This window comes from Anser anser (genome assembly GCF_964211835.1).
Source record: "Anser anser genome assembly, chromosome: 16".
Taxonomy (NCBI): domain Eukaryota; kingdom Metazoa; phylum Chordata; class Aves; order Anseriformes; family Anatidae; genus Anser; species Anser anser.
In genome coordinates, this window is record NC_139737.1 from 15,169,379 (window position 1) to 15,192,097 (window position 22,719).

Consider the following 22,719-nt stretch of genomic DNA (forward strand, 5'->3'; position numbering starts at 1 on the left):
CTATTTGTGAAAGATGGGGGGGAGGAATTAACCTCCGGAACTGGTCTACAGGTAGCCTGAGAAAGTGGAAGGGTTGTCCGCTGCCAGGCTGGTGAGTAACCCACAGGCCCTCACCCACAGCTGCAGCACACAATGGGTTCAGAACAGCAGGAAAAAACACCTGCATTTTCTCCTGGAGATAAAGAGTTCCAGTTTTGAAAGGGTAGATGCAGGGGGCTGTTCAGAATGGAGGCAGGTGATAGGCGCTCAAACATCCTGCTTATATCATATTAGGAGAGGAGCGAAATAAAACTTCATAAAGGCCTTTTTAAGAGAATTTTATTTGAGTGGTTCTTACAAAGATTGTTGCAATATGAAAGTCTTTGTTTGATAGAAATATCAAGCTGTCCTGTCAAACACACTGAAGTAACCCAAAAATATATTTCAGAGCTCACAGAGCTTAAAAAGAGCAAAGATTATATGCAACCAGAACAAAACATGTTTCTGTATTTCCTGCCGATTTTCAGACTCTGCTGAAATCCTTCAACTGTGCTACACTGCATACACAGAAACTTATCTGGAAATGCAGAGATCGTTTTGTTTGGAAACTTAGACACACCTCACACAGTATTTACAAAGAAACTTTTACAGATACATTAATCAAAAGTTACCATCAAGAAATAAAACCCTTCAATCTTTCTATTCTTACCAATTATTCAGCACAAAGCAAGCTGAGTGGCTGACTGGAATCAGCTTTCAGTAGCCTTTTGAATTCTCCATTTATACACAACACTAAATATGTCCCTTCATAAAGTCTATCTCCGATATTAACCTTTAGCAGACCACCTACATTTAGTGAAATGTAAAATGTAATTGCTGCATTAAAAGAAAGGCTTGTGAAACATTAAAAATGTCATTATGTCCCATCTGCCTTTTACAGAGAATTTGTTTTCTATGAGCTACTTCTCAGTTCCTACAGATCACCTTAGTAAATGTACAAGAATTACAAGGCAGAACAAGAAGTCAACAGCTTTGTATACAGTGGAAATGCTAGTTAGGGAGAATGAACACACTGCATTTCTGCTTACTTCATTTTATTTTTAAAGGTAGCAGGAAGTGTACACAAAATGACATTAAATCCTTTCCTTTAGTTTTATCTAAATAAAAGATAACTCAATCTTCCTCCAAAAAATAACTATGTACAAAACTGACTAAATCCATCTTCATCGTCGAACAGGAACCAGTAGTTGGGTTGCAGTCATAGAGTCTGGGAAAAGGCTATGGTATGTTGGAAGAGGTACATAAGCTGCTGTGATCATTTTACCTAATCAGAAGATTTAAAAAAAACAAAACAACAAAAATCAGTATTTGTTCACTTCTGCAATTAAGGAATAAACGCATGTTTCTAGATGAAATCCACTCACCTGCAAACCACCTCCCATGCAATGCATTTACAGCTGCAATGGCAGCAGCAATTGAAGGACATTTGACATACACATTGCCCTGTAATACAGAAGTGTACAGTCTATTAGAAACTTGAAGATTTCCTACATTGTCAATTCTCATAGACTTCCTTTGAATGGTTGTTATCGAGGCAAACCTGCCTCACCATGTTTCTACTGGTACCCACTGGTACTATAGAATGAACACAAGAATATGGAAGTACTGGACAGAATTTTTACAAATCTGCATCATCACGCTGTAACAGTTATTTCAGCAGGAAGCATGAATCTAAGATTCTGCAAAACAGACACTGTGAGCTTGCTATGGAAGCAGAAAGCAATGGATTGCTTACTTCATCCTTGTACTGTTTGAAGTATAATCTAATGGTTACCAATTGTACAATTTCATTGTATATTGGAAGGCGTACGAGGAGCAGCTGAGGTCACTTGGCCTGTTCAGCCTGGAAAAGGAGGCTGAGGGGAGACCTCATCGCGGCCTACAGCTTCCTCATGAGGGGGAGTGGAGGGGCAGGCGCCGATCTCTTCTCTTTAGTCACCAGTGATAGGGCCCATGGGAATGGTGTCAAGCTGAGGCAGGGGAGGTTCAGGCTGGACATCAGGAAGAATTTCTTCACCAAGAGGGTGGTCGCACACTGCAACAGGCTCCCCAGGGATGCAGTCACAGCACCAAGCCTGTTTGGACTGTGCACTTAAGTCACATGGTCTGAATTTTTGGGTAGACCTGTGTGGTGCCAGGAGTTGGACTCAATGATCCTTATGGGTCCCTTCCAACTTGGGATATTCTATGATTCATGTGAAACAGAAGACTGCAAGGAGTTGGGCTACCTTATTACAGACTAGCCATCAAATTCCATGAGTAACTAACATTTAATGACAAATGCTTAACTAGACGTACTAGTTAAGTCTAACTAGTACACAGTGGTTTTCAACAAGATTAAGTACTCCCTGTACCTTTGGACAGGGCATCCATCACTTCAAAGAAGACTGGTACAGTAAGAACAGCCTAAGATGGTATCTAACATGAGTGACAGACACATTGTTTGTCTTTTCCAGAGATACCTGGAGTTGTCTATCTGCAAGCTAAGCAATAAACCAGCCTAACCCAAAGTACTGCAACGTTCACATTCGAAACCAACAAAACAAATGCATACACATTACTGTGGACTTCTGCTTCTGGCCACCTGCTTAAACAGAATACTACCAGTAATTCTTCAACCAGGTCGCATTCTAGCTGACAGATTTTAGAGGAAAAGAAGGTATTAAGAAACCGAATTCGGCCTTCACTTTAGCAGTCTCCTCCAGCCTCCACTAAGTTTTCCCACTGCGATAGCATCCTTTCTCATGGGGACAATCTGAGGTTAAGGGCTCTAGCAGACCTCAACCAGGCAGCAGAAAGCTGATGTTTAAAGCACTGAGTAATGCACACGCTTCTGTTCTCAACATCCCCCTGCACAGACATCCAAGCTGTTTAAACCTTGAAATGAGACAGCAATATAAAGCTTTAGTTTTCCTTACACACCACACAGATTGGTGTAGTGCAAGAGAAAATTATGCATTCAGCTTGGACCGCAGTCTTTTCACCTCCACCAATTATGACTTCACTGCTGAATACTGACAGCCCTCAGAGCTTAGGGAGTCTGGCTGTCTGGAAAGGAGCCCCAAAAGACTGGGGATGAGAAACTGAAAATGAGAGAGAACATAACAAGAATCTAAACCCAGAAAACGGCACAGTGAAAATTTGTGTCTGAAGTATTTTCAAATACTAGTGGGTATTTTATGTCTGAGCCATGCGTGTGAGCCATTCTGTGCTAGAATGACAAAATGGATTTCACATAACCTAGCAGGTGGTATTAGAAGAAAATATTACAGCTGTCATATCATGAGTTAGATGAAGCGAGGCAGAGTCGCAGCTCCACGTGCTCAGAACTGACATGGTATCTATATCAAGTCCTTTTTTTTTTTTTTAAATATTTGCAAAGGACACTTTTTTGCATCTAAGATACAGACTAATATATTATGGGAAGGATTTCTATCTCCATCAGCCTAGTGGTTAAACATAATAGTCATCATGGAGATTAAAAATGCTATGAAAGATTGCATGCTGTTTTATGTATTAGATGGCAGCTTACGTCTTATCTAACACCTCAGCAACCCAGGTGAAAGGATCACAGGTGACAAGAGTCTTCTGTAGAGACAGCTCAATGCTAATGAGGGTCTGGGAGTGCCAAGCACACTACCAGGGCAGAACAATCCCATCTAAGCAATACTGACAGGGACAGCAGTGTAACTTTCAACCTCTCACCCTGGACAGAGCACTCTGAAGGCCCAATGGTTAGAATTTAGAATTTGAAAACGAGTGTTCTACTACTGTACTTCAGTTTGGGCTGTGAATTCTATATGGAGGAGTTCAAGAGTTTAAACCACTTTATAGACCTTCAGCAATTTATATGCTAAGGACTGAAATACAAGAAGAGAGAATCAATCTGGGGATTGTGTAGATGAAGTGCACATAAAAGGAAAATTTATTAGGCTTTTCAAAATGCAAGTGTTTTAGAGTCCCTCACTCAAACAGGTATTAACCACCAGCATCTTTGTAATAAAGCCTTCAGCAGCAGCCCTTTCTTCTCTTCCCTGTTTTAGGTCTAGGTACTCCTACTGCCCACAGCAAAATGGAGGACTCCTCTTCAACACTAGTGAAGACAATTGTTTCCAAGGATGGGATTAGGCACACATTTAATTGCGTACGTGAATAATCCTGGAGCACTGCACCCTTTCTGCATTTTGTGGAAAATGAGGAAATTAGAAGTCCCTTGCTTTTCAGAAATACACAGCTTAAGGGAAAAGCCAAAAGCAATAGCTACTGCTATTCTCCTGCTTACATTCCCCACAGCAACTTCAGCTGTAGAAATCTCTAAGAGCAGACTGCAACACCAGAAAACTGACTCAAAACAGAAGGAAACCATCTACATTCTTGCAAAAACTGCAAGTACCTTCAAGAAATTCAGAATCAGATTAAGAAAAAAAAAGTATTTGTAATGCTCCCTCTATCAAGTACAAAGCAACAAAACCCCTAAAAACTACTCAGTGTGTTCCTGGAACCAGGCGTACCTGAGCTGAATTTTTGTCTACATAGATGTGGATAACTCCTCCATGTTTGTTACATTCCTCAATCACATCATCTTTAATTTCCGTATCCCAGCCAGCTTCTTCTTCACTGCAGGGGGTGGAAGAGGAACAGGACAGAGATGGAAACATTACTCACAGCAAAACTGAACTCACAACCAACCAAGCAAAAAAAAAATTCAGGAAACCCACCTCCACAATGTTCTAATTACTTTCTCACACATTAGGGTCATCAACAAAAGGCAAACAAACAATGACAAATCACTTACGTTTGAGGATTAAACATGTTGGAAAGCTGGAAGCACTGTGTTGCAAGTGGTTGTACAGAAGCAGCTGCAGCCAGAACTGTTTTAATGGGAAAAAAACAATACCAAATCTAAGAATCCCCTATGCATTTTTCCAATTTAAATGTGGATCTTCCACCTATTCTCTAAAACCCCAGCATTCAGCAGTAATAGCAACAATTCTTAACTGAACTGAAAATTGAAGGCAAAGAACTCATTAGCTAGTCACCATCTATCGTAGAAAATTCTCAAATTGATCAATATGGAAGATAGAACAGATTAACTACAATTGATACCCAAAAGTGAAAAGAACACTCTGTGTTGATTTAAGCAGATTTTCAATTTAAACATTTAAATACAAATACATGCATTTTTGTATGCATCTAAACTCTGCCAGAGCTGTATGCTAGCACTTCAACTGGGGCACATACTCAGCAATGAAGTCAGACAGCAGCTCAGGATGGAGTGGGACCATCCCATCTGACTTCACAGGAGGTGACATGCACTTCTGAGAGTTCTCAAGATGTATTTTGAGCACAATAAATTATCCTTCTGGTATATGCATACATATTTTTTCTCCTTTACTTAAAAACACATCATGCTGGTAATATTTGACAACTAAACCAATAAAGTGAACTATACTCTCAATAACTAAACTATTAGTTGCCATCTATTGTTATCAATCATCACGGTGCATCTTATTAATCTTATTAAAGTTGCATTATATAAGCTGTTTATATAATATAAATAGGCTGTCCTCCCCATAGGCTGTAAGCTTCTGTTAATTTCGCTGAAATAAAGGCCACCTTCTCTCTACCTACACAGGCATCAAAATCAGTAACATCACGACTAATCCAGGGAAAATAATCCTAAACTCCTAATTCTCAAACAAGCCCTCTAGTCTCTGCCTTTAAGGCAGGAGAAAACTAATAAAGCCGCACCCCAACCCACATATTTTCTATGTAACGTTTTCAGGCTGTACATTAGTCCAATACTGAGGAAATGCTACAGAAAAAAAAAACAAGGTTTACGACACTTTCTATTCCTTTCAGTCGATATTATGATTTCTACAAACACCAATAGAATCTCAGGCTGTGGACAGACTCCACACCAGAAGCATTTCACTTGGAAACAACATTTGCAACACAAAATCTAATGGCAACAAGGTATATTAAATTTTAGTTTACCTTCATTCTGCTGAGAAAGTCTTGTTTGCAAATCTGAAGAAAAATATACAGAAGTTAATTAGCACATTTGCAAGCATTATTTTTATCAGACAGGTTGGTTAGCTTGTATTTTTGCAGTTAGGAGCTTGTTCAAGAACCTAGACCTGCTCTCACTGTTCCTCTCCTAAGTGTAAATAGTTTCACTTGGTTCAGCTTCTTAGCTAGGATGTCCTTTATTTGAGAGATATTTCATGACCACATAGGTAAGCAAGTGTATTTCAAAAAGAAACCATAACTTAAAAGGAAAGGGAGAGGTGACCACGTCCTTTAGTTTAATATATTGTTTCTACCTTGTCTGTGTTGTGCTTGAACTCTTCCTAAGATTTTTTTTTTCCCATGAGAAAAGAAATACAGCCATTCTTACAGGCATTAGAAGTTTGCTATCTTAATGGAAAGCATTTAAGCACATAGTTAACCAAATGTAACATTCTAAAAGCAGTTATCAAATCTTATTTCAAGTAGAAAAAAGGAGGTATTTCACTTGTTATCTTTTCATATAAAAGGTCTTAACAACACAAGTTAGTTTGGTGTTTTTCAATTTTAGAACACTTTCAAGTGTTCAGAGCATTTGATTTGTCAAGTAAACAATTACTTGTATAACAACATGTAGCTGTCCCAATTCGAAGTAATAGGGACAGAAAAATGCAGGCTTTTCAGCCATTTTCAAGGATATGACTCAAGTACTTGACTTAGCAACTTTAAGTCAGCAACAGAATACTTTGGAATCCAAGAAAAAAAAATTTAAGCCTCCTCACTTTTTTTTTTTAAATTCACACAAATATAAGGAGTTGGAAGATTAAAGGTAATCATCATCTTAATTTGCTCATTTAGAAAGCAGTGAGTAGATGGGCCCCTTGAAAAAGCTGACTTGGAAATATCTGAGGACCTAATCTATGTACTTTTTTCCTCTCTATAGCCCCTCCCTCCAGAACACTGGCAGACCAACAGGAAGAAAGTTAAAGGAATATTAGGCAGCAAAAGCCCTGAGAGAAAGACATGTCTTCAAGTGCCTTCCAAATGACTTCCATATAAGAACACATACTGTGAACCATCTCGTAAAATATAAGATGAAAGGAGATAGCTCTGAAGGCTGGTTACAACTAGCATTTTTCTCCTTTGTCTTTTAACAGGGAGGAATCCTCCACTGCATAGAGCAAGAAATCCTGTAATGGGGAAGACTGTCCTATGGTGTGTTCTCTACAGAAAACCAGGGATCCACATGATTTGTCCAAGTCTATAAATAATTTCCAAGTTAGTTATTGCTTTTTTTATTTATTTTATTTTGGTAAACAAGTGTGCTTGAATAAAATAAAAATGAACAAAATCTATTAAATCACTCTATTTAGATGAGGACAGACACTTCTCCCTCTGCAACTCTGACACAATCATACATTCATACCATTTCAGCTGAACCCACCAAACGTCAGCCAGCCTGGGGCTCCACAGCCAAGTCTTCCTGGCCACCTGCACCCAGCATGGCAAATCTACAAGGTAACTAGTTCATTAAATTCTGTCTAGGGCTCAGAGTCAAGTCTGTTCCAGGCACAGCAGATCAGCTATCAGTATCTTGTGGCACCAAGTTTCATAGGTTAATTATCTACTACCTCTGAAACATTCCTGTCCACCAAATCTCTTTCATCAACTAAATCTTTTCCTTGTTCATGACTGAAGAATTGCCCTTTCCTCTTCTAAATCCACTCAGAATTTAGAAATACAACGTCCCCTCCGAATAATATTTTTACCTACATGCAGTTTTGAACAGTACGTGGAAACTCAAGCTGATATATCAATCAAGCTCAAAGTACCTTGTTGAGTAGCTTCTGTAAATATTATCTGAAAGAGCAGTGAGTTCAGCATGACTGAGAAGTACATGCTCAGTACAGATAAAGCAGAAACACAAATACCTATCAAAGCACTGTCTTAAAATAGTGACATTTTCATTTTGAAGAGCAGCTAGCTTTAAACAAACAAATGCCAGCTAAATATTTTCCAGTTTTCTAAGAAATGATTTACAATACAACAGAAGCTAAAATGCCAGTCCTGAACACCTACTCCTCCCTCCATTGCTACAGACTATCTAAATCTTTCTCAAAGATTTTTTTCCCAAAAGTACGAAAATGTTTTGTTCCACAAAGCATTTTAAGTACTCTGTAGCCTTGTGGTTTCTGATTTTCACACAGAATTTACACAGGAAACAATAGCTATAGCAACAGCTCTAAGTGTTTGACTCTTTTTCCTGCTGGAATTTTCTCAATGGGAATAACATTCAAGTTCTCAGGTCTCCCACAGAACTATGTATCTTTAGCTACCCTATTTCGGTCTTATTTAGCTCATCTTGAACACTTGTGACCAGAACCATTCACCAATTTGTACCTGACATCTCAAGACACACGGGTATGCTAATTCTAGCAACACAGCTGCCCTTTTAAAGGCACTGCACACTGACAGGCCACACTCACTCACCGACTAACCTAAGGGGGTTAGGTATTTCCCACCTCCTTGGCTATTTTTCACTAAGGTCCCAGGCTATATGACTGAAATTTGTTTCAATCCCAAGTGAACAACGTGTAACACCCCAAGCATCCCATACTAACAGCACCTCTATTTTTACACTCACCTCATTCCTACTGTTTTGCCATTGTTCTTTATGCTATATTTAACAGGACCAGTCAAAAACCTGAACTTTGAACAACATCCTCAGACCTTCCCAGCTTCTATTAAAAAAAAAAAAAGCCCTCTTTCCTTCAATCCTCTACGTATTTGCACTTCCTGTACTACCTACTTTTTAGTAATTTCTTTTGGAAGCTAATTAAACTTCCAAATGATATAAATCAGAAGTTCATTTACTAATTTTTACTACAGCTATGTCTATGCAGGTCCATTTTTTAATCACTGATTGTTGGTGCTCACGTACAGTTTTTCTGAAAGCATGCTATATTTTAGTCTTATTTCCAGTTTGCCTGTCTTTAGTATGATTCTTAAAGGAGCAAAGTGAAGTAACAAGACTCACAACTGTCCAGATTATTTTCTCCTTCCTTTTTCTAAGCGTAGGAGATTTATAAATAGATGTTTCAGCTATGTATCATGGACTTAAAGTATTTATTGACAATACCAGATTTTATATTTCATGTACCTATTCCCTCACTAATTTGATGGGAGTCTTCTTATTACCCTGAACTGAGAACATTCAGTTCTTACTTTCAGATTTCCTTCTACCTTGTGAATTATTTTCTTTTTCAATCCATATTCTTATCTTACCTTTCTCAAAATCCAAATGTTATGACCAGTGTCCCCACTAAAAACCAACGGAACAAAATTCATTTGAAACACTGTTTGTAACATACATGAGAATTTTTTTCATTCAACTTCAGCCCTGCTTCCTCCTTTTTGTTCTCTTCAAGATTTGGTAAGTCTTCATGTATGCTTTCATGTCTTTCACAGAGTCAAACTTAATCTCAATCTTGGTAGGTAATTCTCATTTTATCTATTTCCTGAACTGATAGCATTGTTTTCTTTATTATCAGTCCTTTTCCTTTTTTCCTATTCTTCACAGACTCTGTGCTAATTCCGTATTTTTTTTGAAGTACTTTATCACCCAGTTCAGTGTGGAGCCCATTTCTAAAAGGACCGTTTCTTCTTTCTGCGGAATACAGATCCGATATAGCATTAGCAGTGCGGAACTGCAGAAACTTTTTATGTATTGTCTGTTCCTACACCCCAAGTTTCTTAGACCAGTTGACTTGATTTTCTTATTTCTTCAACCATCGCTTTTGAAGTCAGAAGCCTTAGTTACAGACCTGATTATCCTTCCGTTTAAGATTGAGCAGCTCATGATCACTCAGTCAATGGTCATTTCTATTCTCATCCATAACATCTTCATTACTTACCAAAATGAGTTTAAAATAGCATCCCTTCTTCATGAGTCAGTGAGTGTTTGATGAAGAAATTTGTCGGATATCACATCCAGGAATATCTGGGCCCCACCATTATTACTAGCAAATCTTCTCCAATCTGTATCAGGGAAGTTAAAGTCTCCCATAATGACATAATTCCTGGTAGTAATTTTCTCTAACAAGAGTAAAGAGATCTTTAATCCATAACCAAATCTCACTTCGGGGATAGCTCATGACTCTATGGTAGCAAAAAGCTTTATCCTTTTCCAAAGTTACTCAAATTGTACATGTCTGCATTATTCCTTTTGTGCTATACAAGTCGAATACACAATGATACTCCTACCACTTTCATTTCTACAATTGCTAAATATGCACATTCTTCAAACACCTGTCTTCAGCCTTGTAATTTACTCCTCCACATAACTCCAGTTATGTTGCCTAATACTAATTCAGTGCTATTCTAGCAGTTTAGATGTCTTAAGTGTATTTTTGGCACCCCATTGGCTGGATTTCTTTAACTTGTTTCAGATATGGGAAAGAGGAAAGGATTGCTGTTTTTTTTTGTATTGTTTAAAACATCTCTCTCCTTTCTCACCAACTACACTTGTTTTCAAGTAAGGCTGTCACAACACTATCACCTACATTAAAGGTGATCATCTTTTACTGTTTACCTTTCCTCTCCTTCTGTACTAGTTATTATTCTTTCTTGCCACCATGTCTTCTTCATCTCCTTCTCTGATAAGCTTTTTCCTCAATCCACATTTCTTTAATTAGCCAGTTCCTTTTCCTTCCACAAGTCTTTCTCAGGGTACATCTTATGTTTTTTTTCACAACTATCTACAATTTCACGTGTACGCTCTTCTCAAAATTGCACCTGAACTTCAGTAACATGATTCAGGTGTAGCTTAAGTCTGAATCACTTCTGTCACAAACTGCTGGAAGACAAAAAAACCCTATGTATATATACTTTGTTGATTTCTTGACATTTCTCGCACATTCCAGCATCTAGGTATTTGTGACATTCCTAATCTTTTCTACTGCTATGAAATTTGCCACCCATTGTTGTCATACTAGTTAAAAAAAATCCGCTCTGAATTCCCAATGTCCTATAGAAGTTACCTGAAGCCTTCTTGAACATTTTATTTAGGCCAGCTATAAACTAGCAGCAGCAGCAACTATATCCTTAGCCTCATACTCACTCTCTCAAAATAGATTACAGTAAGATCTCAGTAACACTTCCAACACGCCCACTGGCAGAGCACACAAGCTATAGCCAAACTCCCAAGCAACACAAAGATACCCTGATGTACAGCGTCCACCTCACTAGGACAAACATGATATAGTCTTGCACCTCTCCTACAACGAAAAGCTGTGAGAGCTGCGACGGTTCAGCCTGAAGACAATGCTCCAGGGAGACTTCACTGGAGCTTTTCAATACTTAAAGCAGGCTTATAAAATAGATGGAGAGCGACTTTTTGCTCAGACAGACAATGACAGGACAAGGGGGAATGTTATTAAACTAAGAGGGGAGATTTAGACTAGAGGTTAGGAGGAAATTCTTCACCCAGAGGGTGGTGAGGCACTGAAACAGGTGGCCCAGAGAGATTGTGGATGCTCCATCCCTGGAGGTGTTTAAGACCAGGTTGGACCAAGGCCCTGGGCAACGTGGTCTAGTGGGTGGCATCCCTGCCCATGGCAGTGGGGTTGGAACTGGATAGTCTTTAAGGTCTTTTCCAACCTGAGTCATTCTATGATTCTATTAATCTTAACTACTGTAACATTCCTCCATGAAGTCCCACTAACCGTCTTGCCCCTGGTACAGCCGTGTTTTTTTCAGAAGGGACTCTGCAGAGGGTCAATCCCCTTACAATTATAAGCCTGACAGTGTTAACTGTCAATATTTACACTGCAGTAGAACATATGTGTCCCCACCAGCACTGGGAATAGTAAAGAAAGATGAAGGCTTGGGATGAATTAAATGAACTAGAATAGATTTGCCAAAAATAACGCAAAATGAAGCATACCCAAAGCTGTTATATACTGCTTATTTGCTCATGGATTTGAGAATTTCCGCAATTTGTAAAACATGCTGTGGTATCTATGTTCCCATCTTAAAAGATCAGAAGATATATTTTGGTACCTCATCTCAAAATTATGATTAAATATTTTAGAAAAATAAATAGGCGATTATTTCTTACCTGCCACAGCTCCAAATGCCAATGATCCACTCATCTGCAGAGCCTGTTGTGCAGCTGGGGGAATCTGCAAACCAGTACCTGAAAAGGACACAAGAACACACCTTGTAGCAAGTACTTTTTACGCAGTCATGGATGCAGTAACTTAAGTATCAGAAATCTTACTATTTTCAAAAACTACTATTGCTTAAAAATTGTTACATACAGAATATTTGGTGGGATGCATTAATCCAAATTCTGCAAAACTGTATTTTCACGCATTCCTTATTTATCCTTATTTATACATACCTTCTGCAAGCCTTGCCATCAGCTGAAGGCGACCAGTTGTTCCCAAGTCAATTCCAGTCCGTTCCAACTCATCACTGTCCAAAAATGAGCTAGCACTGGAAGCATCAGTGCGCTCAGTTACGTGCCCAACTTTCATTGGCCTACCAGCCAGCTCAAATCCATTGAGTTGTTCCAAAGCCTTTTTGGCACACTCAGAGTCTGAGAACTGTAGATTGGAAAAATATAAATTTAGTCATATTGCCTGCACTACTCAGCAGCACTTTTGTTACATTTGAGATCCAGTTACGTAAACATGAAAAACAAATTTAAAATAACAATAGCTACAAGCTACCATAGATGCGCTCCATATTTTCAGTTTTAACCAAGCACATATGAGGTTGGGTATTTACTTTCTCATATTTAGATACATATTATTGTTGAAGCTAGAATATCTAGATACTGCTGTCAACAAAAGTCATGGCTGCAGTTGTCTTTCAACAGTTTCCACGGACAGTCACTTCCTTCATAATTTTGTAACTGCCATGCATTTACTGACTACTCCTAGCAGATGTCCTGCACTGGGAATTAAAAATGTAAGTATTATGTCAGCATTAAAAGCATCAAATATCAGTTATGAAGTTAGGTCTGCTTTATTTGTCTCCAAGTGCCAAAGGTCCCAGGCAGAGACATTTCTTTCATCACAAACTGTCAGGTCAGTTAACACACCTTAAGTTCAGAAAGTTAAGTATCTTGAGTGCAAAGGGGAAAGGAAAGATGTTTTCAACCCAAAGTTTTAGACTCTGGAATTTGATTTCCCCATAAAAACTTGAATTCGATCATTTTCACAACACTGTGAAAAATCTGGTTTCTGCTAGCATCCTTAGCTGCAAAACTGGAATTGTTTTACAAGCACTGACCATCAAATCTGCTATTCCATTCTAAATATGTGCATTGTTCAATCATAAAACCCATAGAAAACTGTTAAAAAGAAAGGCAGACCACTTTTGCATGTCACACAACAAGAAATTTCTAAGATGAGACTTAAGTGAGATTTAACCAAGCTGTTCTTGCTACATGAAAAGGTTATATTCAAGTTCTCTGTAAAGTTTGGTAATTCTAGTCATACCGTAATAAATCCATATCCTTTTGAACGTCCAGTTTCACTATCCATCATCAGCTGAATGCTTTCAATCTAAAAATAAGAATAAGGCTATTTATTATCAAACATTTTGGAACAAAACCTGTAGACAGTCTGCCAAATATACATATATTAATGTGAAACCACTTTTTCTTATTTTAAATCAGTTCCTCATTCATTCCTCTAATCAAACTCAGTGTAGAGGCAGCTAGACATGTACTTTGACACACAAACTGAAACAGGCAAACATAAAGGTGATATACAGCTTATTATTTAAAGGAACTCCAGCTACAGGCAGATGATTGGTCTTATGTGACATTCTAGCAGGCAATGAGCACAGACAGCATCAAGGATATCGATCTGTTAGAATCAGTCCAGAGGAGGGCCATGAGGACGATGAAGGGGCCTGAGCACCTCTCCTACAAACAAAGGCTGAAAGAGCTGGGGCTGTCTAGCCTGAAGAAGAGAAGGCTCCGGGGTGACCTCATTGTGGCTTTTCAATACTTAAAGGGGGCTTATAAAAACAATGAAGGACTCTGTTCAATTGGATAATGACAGGACAAGGTGGAACTAAAAGAGGGGAGATTTAGATTAGAGGTTAGGAGGAAATTCTTCAGTCAGAGGGTGGTGAGGCACAGGAACAGGTTGTGGAGTTGTGGATGCCCCACCCCTGGAGGTGTTCAAGGCCAGGTTAGATGAGGTCCTGGGCAACCTGATCTAATGGGTGGCATCCCTATGGCAGGGGGGTTGGAGCTAGATGATCTTTAAGGTCCCTTTCAAACCGAGCCACTATGATTCTATGAAATACAACTGAAACAATATAGTAATCACGCCTCATGTGCTGAGGAACTCCATTTGACAAAGTAAGAAACGCAGTTTGCATAACTGACCAGAGGGTTTAAGAAAAGCATGCCTGTTTTGAATAGTTATTGGTACATGGTAACTCTTAAAAGTTTACAGTTACTTGTGTGTTTTGAATTCAGTAAGTCATCCTAGAGCCATGAAAACAGTGTTGGAAAGAGACAGCAAAACAGAAACGAGAGGAAGAACTGAGCTTAAGACCAGAGTACGTGGAATCAAGAGAAGGATAAAGCCTTCACAGCTCTTTATGTAAACCTCCTAATCTACATTAATCCTACTGGCAGACCTTGAGAGAAAAAACAAGAGAACAGCCATGTGAATTACAATTTAACGAACTGCTATAATTTTCTAGGCTTTTGCACAACTGAATTAAAGAGATACACATACTCAATCTGAACAAAGCATCTGAAAATTACTGTTATGATATTTATGAAGCACTGTTAGTATCTTAAAGAGTATGAAAAATATGGATGGGATTGACAAAAATATTTAAGCAGCGTATTGCATATATTACCTTTACTTTATCTAGTAATGATATACCCAGGATGCCTTAGTTAGCACAGTGCTGTACTAGTATTTGTGAGGTCTCCAGTGGGAAGTTCAGATTCAATCTGCTCACTTTCATAATTCTGAGAGAACGTATTGTCATGCCATAAACTGGGACTCACTGATCAGGAGTGTAAAGAAAGGGGACTACATCAGAGCAGGAAGGGACACACTGCGAAGGTTAACAATGTGAGTCAAAAATTAAGACAGAAACCTTCAGAAACTGATTAAACTACTACAAAATTACAACGAACAAGACTTGATTCTAAGTAATTTTAGGTACTCATTGAATTCTCAGCTTTCCATCATATAAGGCCTTCAGGTCAAAAAATCACTGGACCACCTCACATATCGTGGTTCTCATTTGCTCTCAAATACTCACTCAGTATCGAAAGACTTGTGGACATATAAGTACAGAATAGTTGAGAATGTGAAGCTAATATTTTGCAGTTGTTAATTATTTCCAGAAGACATTTGAGCGCTCTACAACTAATGTAGGTTTTTCAGATAAACACCACCACAGTGCCAAGTCAAAATTTACCCTGCCAAATGGCTCAAAAATTCCTCGAAGCATATCTTCAGTTATGTTGAAATGTAACGATCCTACGTAGAGCCTCATAGGACCAGCACTGCCCTTCTGCAAATTATTTGCCATTGCTGCTGCTCTGTTTTTCTCTGCCTATGGAAAAAAATAAGAAAAATATGTAAAATAATAATTTCAATTATCTGCATACTGTTCACCTGACTGATTTAAAATACAAGTCTTCAAATTGGACAACTTCATGCAAAATTCTGGCTTGTGCCTAGTAAATTGTCACTTCGCTTTTTTATACACATACACATACTATATACTATGATTTTGTAACGCTATCACTATTTTGTTATTACTATTTTCTTAGCATCATTATTTTCAAAATGCATCTTTTATCAGTTTGAATTGCTTTAATTTGCCTGTCAGTTACTGGAACCCAAAGTCCATTTATAAATAAATTATTTAACCATTCTTGTTACAGTTTTCCAAGTGTTCAATGATAATCAAATTTTCAAACATTAACTTCACTAGCAAGATAACAGAGTGACCACTCAACACGATTAAAAAGTTAGGTTTATCAAGTCCTTACCTGTGATGCTTGTACTATAATTGGTACACCCAAGACTCTCTGTCCAGTTAGTCCTATTGCCAGAGGTACTGAACTAACATCAACAAATTCTACATAAGCGATTCCCTTTGAACGCCTGGAATTTCTATCAGAAATCATTCGCACATCACGAACCTAAAAGACAAGTACAGACATGATGTTATAGATAGAGCTACACTAGGAAAAGAGCTAATACAGTCCAACTCCCAGAGAGATATTAATAAACAATTACTTGCCAAGACAACAGCTTTGTAATCATGCTGCAAATCTAGAACAGCAAACTACCCTAACAAACACAGCCCAGAAAGCTAGCATTAAAAGCTATGATTCAGAGTTGAATGTAGTATGCCACAGGAAAAGGGTCGATAGAACACCTGCAGCACTGTAATGCAGGTGTAATACCAGAACCTTACAGCTGATGGAATAAATACTACTTTTCAAAATTAGAAGTTAGACTAAAATTAAAATTATACTGCAACTGACAGGCCCATCTGCAAAAGACCGGATGTTCTGAAAAAATGAAGTTGTTTGAATCAGAATTGCATCCCTGGTATTTTGCTTCACATAACATGATGAATCATTAACTCCTGATAAGTTACTTTCCTGTACAGGAATCTCCAGAAAGCCACTCGCTTACCATTCTGCAGAATATCAATCCTGAACTAGGATAACTTCAGGAAGTATTCAGAATCACTTTAACTTCTCTATAATTACCTTCCCTACTGTAGAGAAAAATTCTTCCAAATCTCTTGGTCGAATTCTTGCAGCTAGTTGCATGCAGAATACTGTTCGAGCATCCCTCTCTTCAGGGGTAAGATTATCAATAGGTTCTCTGAAAAGAAGAAAGGTACATTAAAAAATAACCTAAGGTAACTCATTTAAACTTTTAGCCATCCAGGAATATCAGTATTTTGAAGTCTGGTGGTAAAAAACCACCTGCGATATTAAAAAAGGACAAGAACTGAAAACCTGATACTAATATAACATTTCTTTAATATGACTAAACATTGTGTAAACATTAAGCATGACTGTAAGCATTAAGTGTGACTGGAAAATTGTATTTTAAATTCAGAAGCCCCACCTAAGCAGAGACTGCCATTTTGCTACTCTCCTGAACAGGTAAGAGTACCACTAAGGAGCATGCAGTCAAAAAGATGAGATGAAAGGACAGGAAAACAAAGAAAACAGGATTAATTATCACAGACTAGCCATCTAAACCTTCAGACAAGCAGTATTTTTTCTTTTTTACTGGCTTTGCAAACTGTAGCGTTATATACAGCCAGTCACTTCAGTCAGAGCATGAACACTGACATCTATACAAACAGAACCCCCAGACCTCACCTTTTTATAGTTTTTGCTTGTTAACCCAGAAAAAAAAGCATGAATAGTGAATAATTACTGTCAGCCCAGACACTAGAAGAGATCAGTGTTCTATTTTAATACCGAACATCAGCTGAAATCAGTCAGATGCATCACTTTTAAACTGTTGAAGATTCAACACTAAAAAAAAAAAGACTTGCACTTAAGTACAGGATAGAATTAATGTGCCAGATCCTGGATTGAGTTTTTAGTAGTGTAATTCTTTATACTTATGTGTCTACATTAAAAAAAACACTGAGAATACACAAGAAAATTTTAAATTATCTCAGTCAGACTTTACTAGTAAGTGAAAAAAACGTGCAAGATTGATTAAATTTAAATGTATTAATTTAGCAAATAATCTTACTAGCAGCTATCTAAATCAAAGCCCCTTAATTGAAAAGCTTAAGAAGGAATAAGCACTTTCTGGATTTCAAAGTTACCTGGCTTCTCTACAAATAACATCAACAGTGATTAGAAAAAAAAGCATTTTCACAGTACTTTTTAATTCTGTATTTAGTATTAGTAAGATTTAACAGAAAAGCTATGTAACGTTAACTAGAATTTACTCGTAAAAGCTTCGAAATACAGGAATATGACAAGCAAAGCAAGACAGGTTTTGCAAATTGACATTATTTACAATTGTACACTGATAATTGGAGGGGAAGCAGCAGTTTATAACACAGGGAGAAAACAACCTATTTTTAATGCTTTCCTTTCACGGGCTTTCTGAATGAGTAATTCCAGCATTACTTATGACTGTATGTCAGACAGTGAGTGGTCATGCATTATTTCACCATTACTTTTCCAGCTTCACTTAAGGGTGAGTAAAGACAGTAAACATGCAAAAATAACTACCTAACAGGGCTCTTGTCTTTTCTGAAAGGACTTTTGCTTCTGGATCGTCGTCTGCTGTAAAGAAATTAACAACAAGATTACCAAAAAGCTTCAAATATACTGGTCTTACTATAAAGAAAAGTATTAATGATGCAGTAAAAAAATAGAGAAAACTCAGAAACCTTAATTTGATGCTGTGAGGCAGACCAATCTTCCCTCTGATGGCACTGTTGAATTTTGGACCAGAACTACGGCAAAAGCAAAGACAGACATTACTTACCAGAGTAACTGAATTCAAGATTTCCTGCTTGTACTCGCAATACATTAACAGCATTCACCCACCCTTCCAGTTGAACTTGTAAATATTTTCCATTAGCACTGCCCATAGCATGCATAAGCTACGCATAACACTCTAAACCACCATGCATACAATATGCTCCCTGCTCAGGTTCATACGCATCGCAAAAAAACTCACGATATGCAGGATTCCAAGAAAGAACTGAAGCCAGAGCCAGACAGCATTTATGTATGCAGAGTACTCTGAACTACAGTTATTGCTGTAATCTTATTTATACATTTGTCCACATGCATATTCCACTGATGACAGCAAAGCAGTGCCTTTATTGCCTGGAACTCAGCCTCAATTTCGAGCAAAGTAGTGCTGGCAGAACCACTCGCTCAGGTATAACATCTTAAAACTGAAAGCTTCATGAGATTTAAGATGCAAGTGGAAACCCAAGTAGCTGCTTGCAGATACCACCAAGGGAAAGATTATTGGAAATTCACTAGTCTTTGACTCAGCTACAACTGCTACAAAGCATTACATATATATAAATTAAGCTTCCTTTAAGTAAAGTTTTTAATGGACATCAAAGCACAGAACCATTTAAGCCAGTAAACCTTATATAGTTATGCCACCACAAAAGGAATTCAATCTCTTGGCTGATTTTAATTTTAGTTCACCAGGCTTCTGAGAGGCTATTACAACAGAGAGTCATCTGACCATTCCCTCCACACTGAGGCAGTCCTCTTGCTAGTTATCGTGGCAGAGAGTAACAAACTGTGACGCAAGTAGTAAGATTCCTCCTATCATGTTCTCCGTGAACTTGATCTCCTTGTAGATCCAAGGCAAAGAACACCACCTGTTACCATTCTTCCTGTGTATCGACTGCACGGCAGGGGCACTACTGCACAGACCAAATGCTAGGGGGTTTCAGCCTTTTCATCTGCACAGAATTGATTCTTTCTGCTGAGGCTATAAATTGATGTGAAGACACCCTGAAAGATACAGCGGTCTGAAGACATTAAGTGGTCTTTTACTAAATCCATGTAGCCAGCCAGGTCTTCTTGCTACCCAGGGGAGCAGCAATGCTGACAGTTAGGCTCAGCACCCACAACAAGGAGGATGCCCATTCTAAACATGCCATGACACCGGAACAGGTGGAAGTCATAGGCTAAGATCCAAAACCATGCTGACCCACTTAAGGGAATGAAAACATGGCTCTGTGTATCACTGGGGGGTGGGGGAGGGGGGGGAAAAATCAGTTTATAAGCTATTTGTTATGAGAAAATACAAAGAAAAAAAACAGGCACATACTAGGTAGTATGGTGGATGAGAATAGCTGCTGAAAACTGCCTTCAGTAAAATACTACAGCAGTTCCTACTCAAATTCAATGAATGGCTGCTGGGAGCACCTATTCAGGTTCTCCAATGTCTACAATATGTACTGCCAAAAGCTGCAGCTGGAAACATCGACACTGGTTTTAGAGGTTTATCAGAAGAAATTACCCCTATACCTTCACACCGTGTTGTCCATTTCAATTCATACGCAGCATGACTAACCACAGGGAGCCTCATCTTCAGAATGCTAACATGCAGACCAACTAACCAATGCTTAGCAATCCAGACCATGACTTTTAAGCAAACACCAAAAAATGTTTTCTTATTACATACTTGCTCAAACCCAGTGAAAAAAACCTGAGAAGATACAGAGTAAGTTTTCAAATAATGCATGACTCCTGAGAAAAGGAAAAAAACTCATCCATCTTCACATTTGACAAACAAGCAGTATCAGATTTACAGGACAGATCGGGAGGAACATTAAAAACCCTGGCAAGTAAAGGCATAACAGACTGAACAGGAAGGCCTCAGAAGCTGAGGCAGTATGATGGCCTAAGTGAACTTCTGAAGATCTTTTTTTCAACAGTATCTGACAGATGCACTTCTTTGCATTGTTCTACAGAGATCTGCTTGTAAAACTGTAGATCTCAGAAATTTTCTCTTCTCCTACTGCCTGTTCAAGAACTCCGCAGTTGTTCTCCGGTTCCTGCTTCATGCATAATAGAAGCACTGATTCACAAGCAATTAATCTTTATGTCTGGGGGTTACCTTCTTCATAAATCAAATGTATTAAACCCCACATATAACAAAAGCACAGCTAGGTAAATATTTTCCTAAACCTGCATGATGCCACATAGCCCAAGAAAATAATCAGATAAGAAGACAACTAGTATAAATTCAGCTTTCACATCTTTCATATCCAAGAGTCCAACTAAAGCATCTCATACGAGGTAAGCTTTGACCAACAAAATCCAAGAGAGTCAGTGTTTGTATATGGACTATCTTCCCAGCAGCTTTGCCCAAGTTCTTGGCTCCAAAATAGCAAGCGTACAGTTTAAGTGACTTCTACTGTACATTAGGAGTAGCTGAGACTTGTCAGCCAGATGTCTAAGCAAGAATACATGGCCATGCTAAAGTGTTTTTGTGTGTTTTTTTTTTTTTTTTAAAAAAAGTCTTATAACTGTAAAACCCTTAAGCAGTAAGATAAGTAAAAAGAACATCATGGAAAGAGCACTGAATACTTGTGGTTTTACTCGGGTGGGTAGCCAAGTTACACCACAGCCACTCTCTCACTCCCCCTCCTCAAATGGGAGGGGGGAGAAAATATGATGCAAAGGGCTCAAGGGTTGAGATGAGGATGGGGATATCGTTCAACAATTATTGTGATGGGCAAGAGAGACTCAGTGTAGGGAGACAGCAAGATTTATTACCTATTACTAACAAGCTAGATAAGTGAGGAACAAAGGAATGAAACCAGAGACGCCTTCCCCCCCCCACCCGTCCTCTTCCACCTCCTCCCCCTGAGCAGTGCAGGGGAACAGGGGAAGGGGGGTTACAGTCAGTCCACAGCACTTCATCTCTGCCACTCCTTCCCAGTCACTCTGTCCCCGCTCCAACATGGGGTCCCCCCCACGGGATGCTGTCCTTCCCAAACTAATCCTACCTGGGCTTCCCACAAGCAGCAGCACTTCAAGAACTGCTTCAGATACGGGTTGCCCACCGGCAGCAGCTCCTGCCAGGTCACCTGCTCCTGCGTGGTCCCCTCTCCACGGGCTGCAGCTCCGGCACGGAATCTGCTCCTGTGGTGGCTCTCCACAGGCCGCAGCCTCCTCCAGGCCACATCCACCTGCTCCACTGCGGTCTCTTCCACGGGCTGCAGCATGGAGATCTGCTCCACCATGGTACTCCATGGGCTGCAGGGGACAGCCTGCTTCACCATGGTCCTCGCCGCAGGTGAACTTCTCCAGCGCCTGGAGCACCTCCTGCCTCCCGCTGCACTGACCTTGGTGTCTGCAGGGCTGTTTCTCACTCCTCTCTCTCTCCCAGCTGCTGTTCCTCAGCAGTTTTTTTTTTTCCCCCCATCTTAAATATGCTCTCACAGAGGCACAAACAACATCGCTTATTGGCCCTGGCCAGCGGCGGGGCCCTTATCTAACGTGGGGCAGCTTCTGGATTCTTCTCGCAGAAGCCACCCCTATGGCCCCCCTGCTACCAAAACCTTGCCACGTAAACCCACGACAACACTCACCAATGAAAGCCAATCACAATTGTGAAAAATTACAACATTTAATGACTGTATCACACTTAAAGACGATAAATTCGAAGTCCTCACGTCCTCCATGCCACACTGTTCTCCTTTTCCTTCAGAATTACCTACACTAGACAGACATCCACTCTCCAGCATTGCAGCATGACCACTGGCAGCAAGAACATCTTGTAGTTTAAAGATCAGAGGCTTAAGAGTGAGCAAACAATACAACCAGGAAGCATTTTGAACTAGATGCAGCAGCCAACACCACCTGCAGTAACACCAACTCAGAACTGTCTAAACAGCCCCACAAGGTGAGACTCCAGATGCGAATTCTCCATCCAGCAGGTCGTATTTTAATTTCATTAGGCATTATGCTTGTCACTTATCGAACATGGATCTGATAGCACTGCTAATAGAGGATTTTTTCCTCACATGGAAGCATCATTTTTGGTAGATCCAAAGGTAGATGAAGAAAGGAGGCTCGTGATGCAGACTTCACCTCCAGAACTAATGACTTCCCAAAGGTCAGCATCCACT

General features: G+C 39.2%; 1 protein-coding gene across 16 annotated transcripts in view; it reads right to left on the reverse strand.

Annotated features, from left to right (window-relative positions):
• Positions 1-301: 301 nt before the first annotated feature.
• RBM39 (RNA binding motif protein 39) overlaps positions 302-22,719 on the reverse strand; it is a 33,586-nt gene continuing 11,168 nt past the window's right edge. For 6 of the 16 annotated variants that reach the window (XM_083801271.1, XM_083801263.1, XM_083801272.1 and 3 more), the window contains 13 exons: positions 18,493-18,558; positions 18,332-18,385; positions 16,829-16,946; positions 16,097-16,249; positions 15,517-15,654; positions 13,557-13,622; positions 12,452-12,656; positions 12,167-12,244; positions 6,037-6,069; positions 4,835-4,910; positions 4,551-4,656; positions 1,404-1,482; positions 302-1,303 (listed from right to left, as the gene is read on the reverse strand). In XM_083801271.1, the coding sequence (XP_083657397.1) occupies positions 1,203-1,303; positions 1,404-1,482; positions 4,551-4,656; positions 4,835-4,910; positions 6,037-6,069; positions 12,167-12,244; positions 12,452-12,656; positions 13,557-13,622; positions 15,517-15,654; positions 16,097-16,249; positions 16,829-16,946; positions 18,332-18,385; positions 18,493-18,558 (1,273 nt within the window). In that variant the 3' untranslated portion in view covers positions 302-1,202. Of the gene's footprint in view, positions 1,304-1,403; positions 1,483-4,550; positions 4,657-4,834; positions 4,911-6,036; positions 6,070-9,962; positions 10,144-12,166; positions 12,245-12,451; positions 12,657-13,556; positions 13,623-15,516; positions 15,655-16,096; positions 16,250-16,828; positions 16,947-18,331; positions 18,386-18,492; positions 18,559-22,719 lie in introns of all 16 variants that reach the window. The other 10 variants (XM_083801267.1, XM_083801274.1, XM_083801270.1 and 7 more) reach the window with 5 other exon arrangements.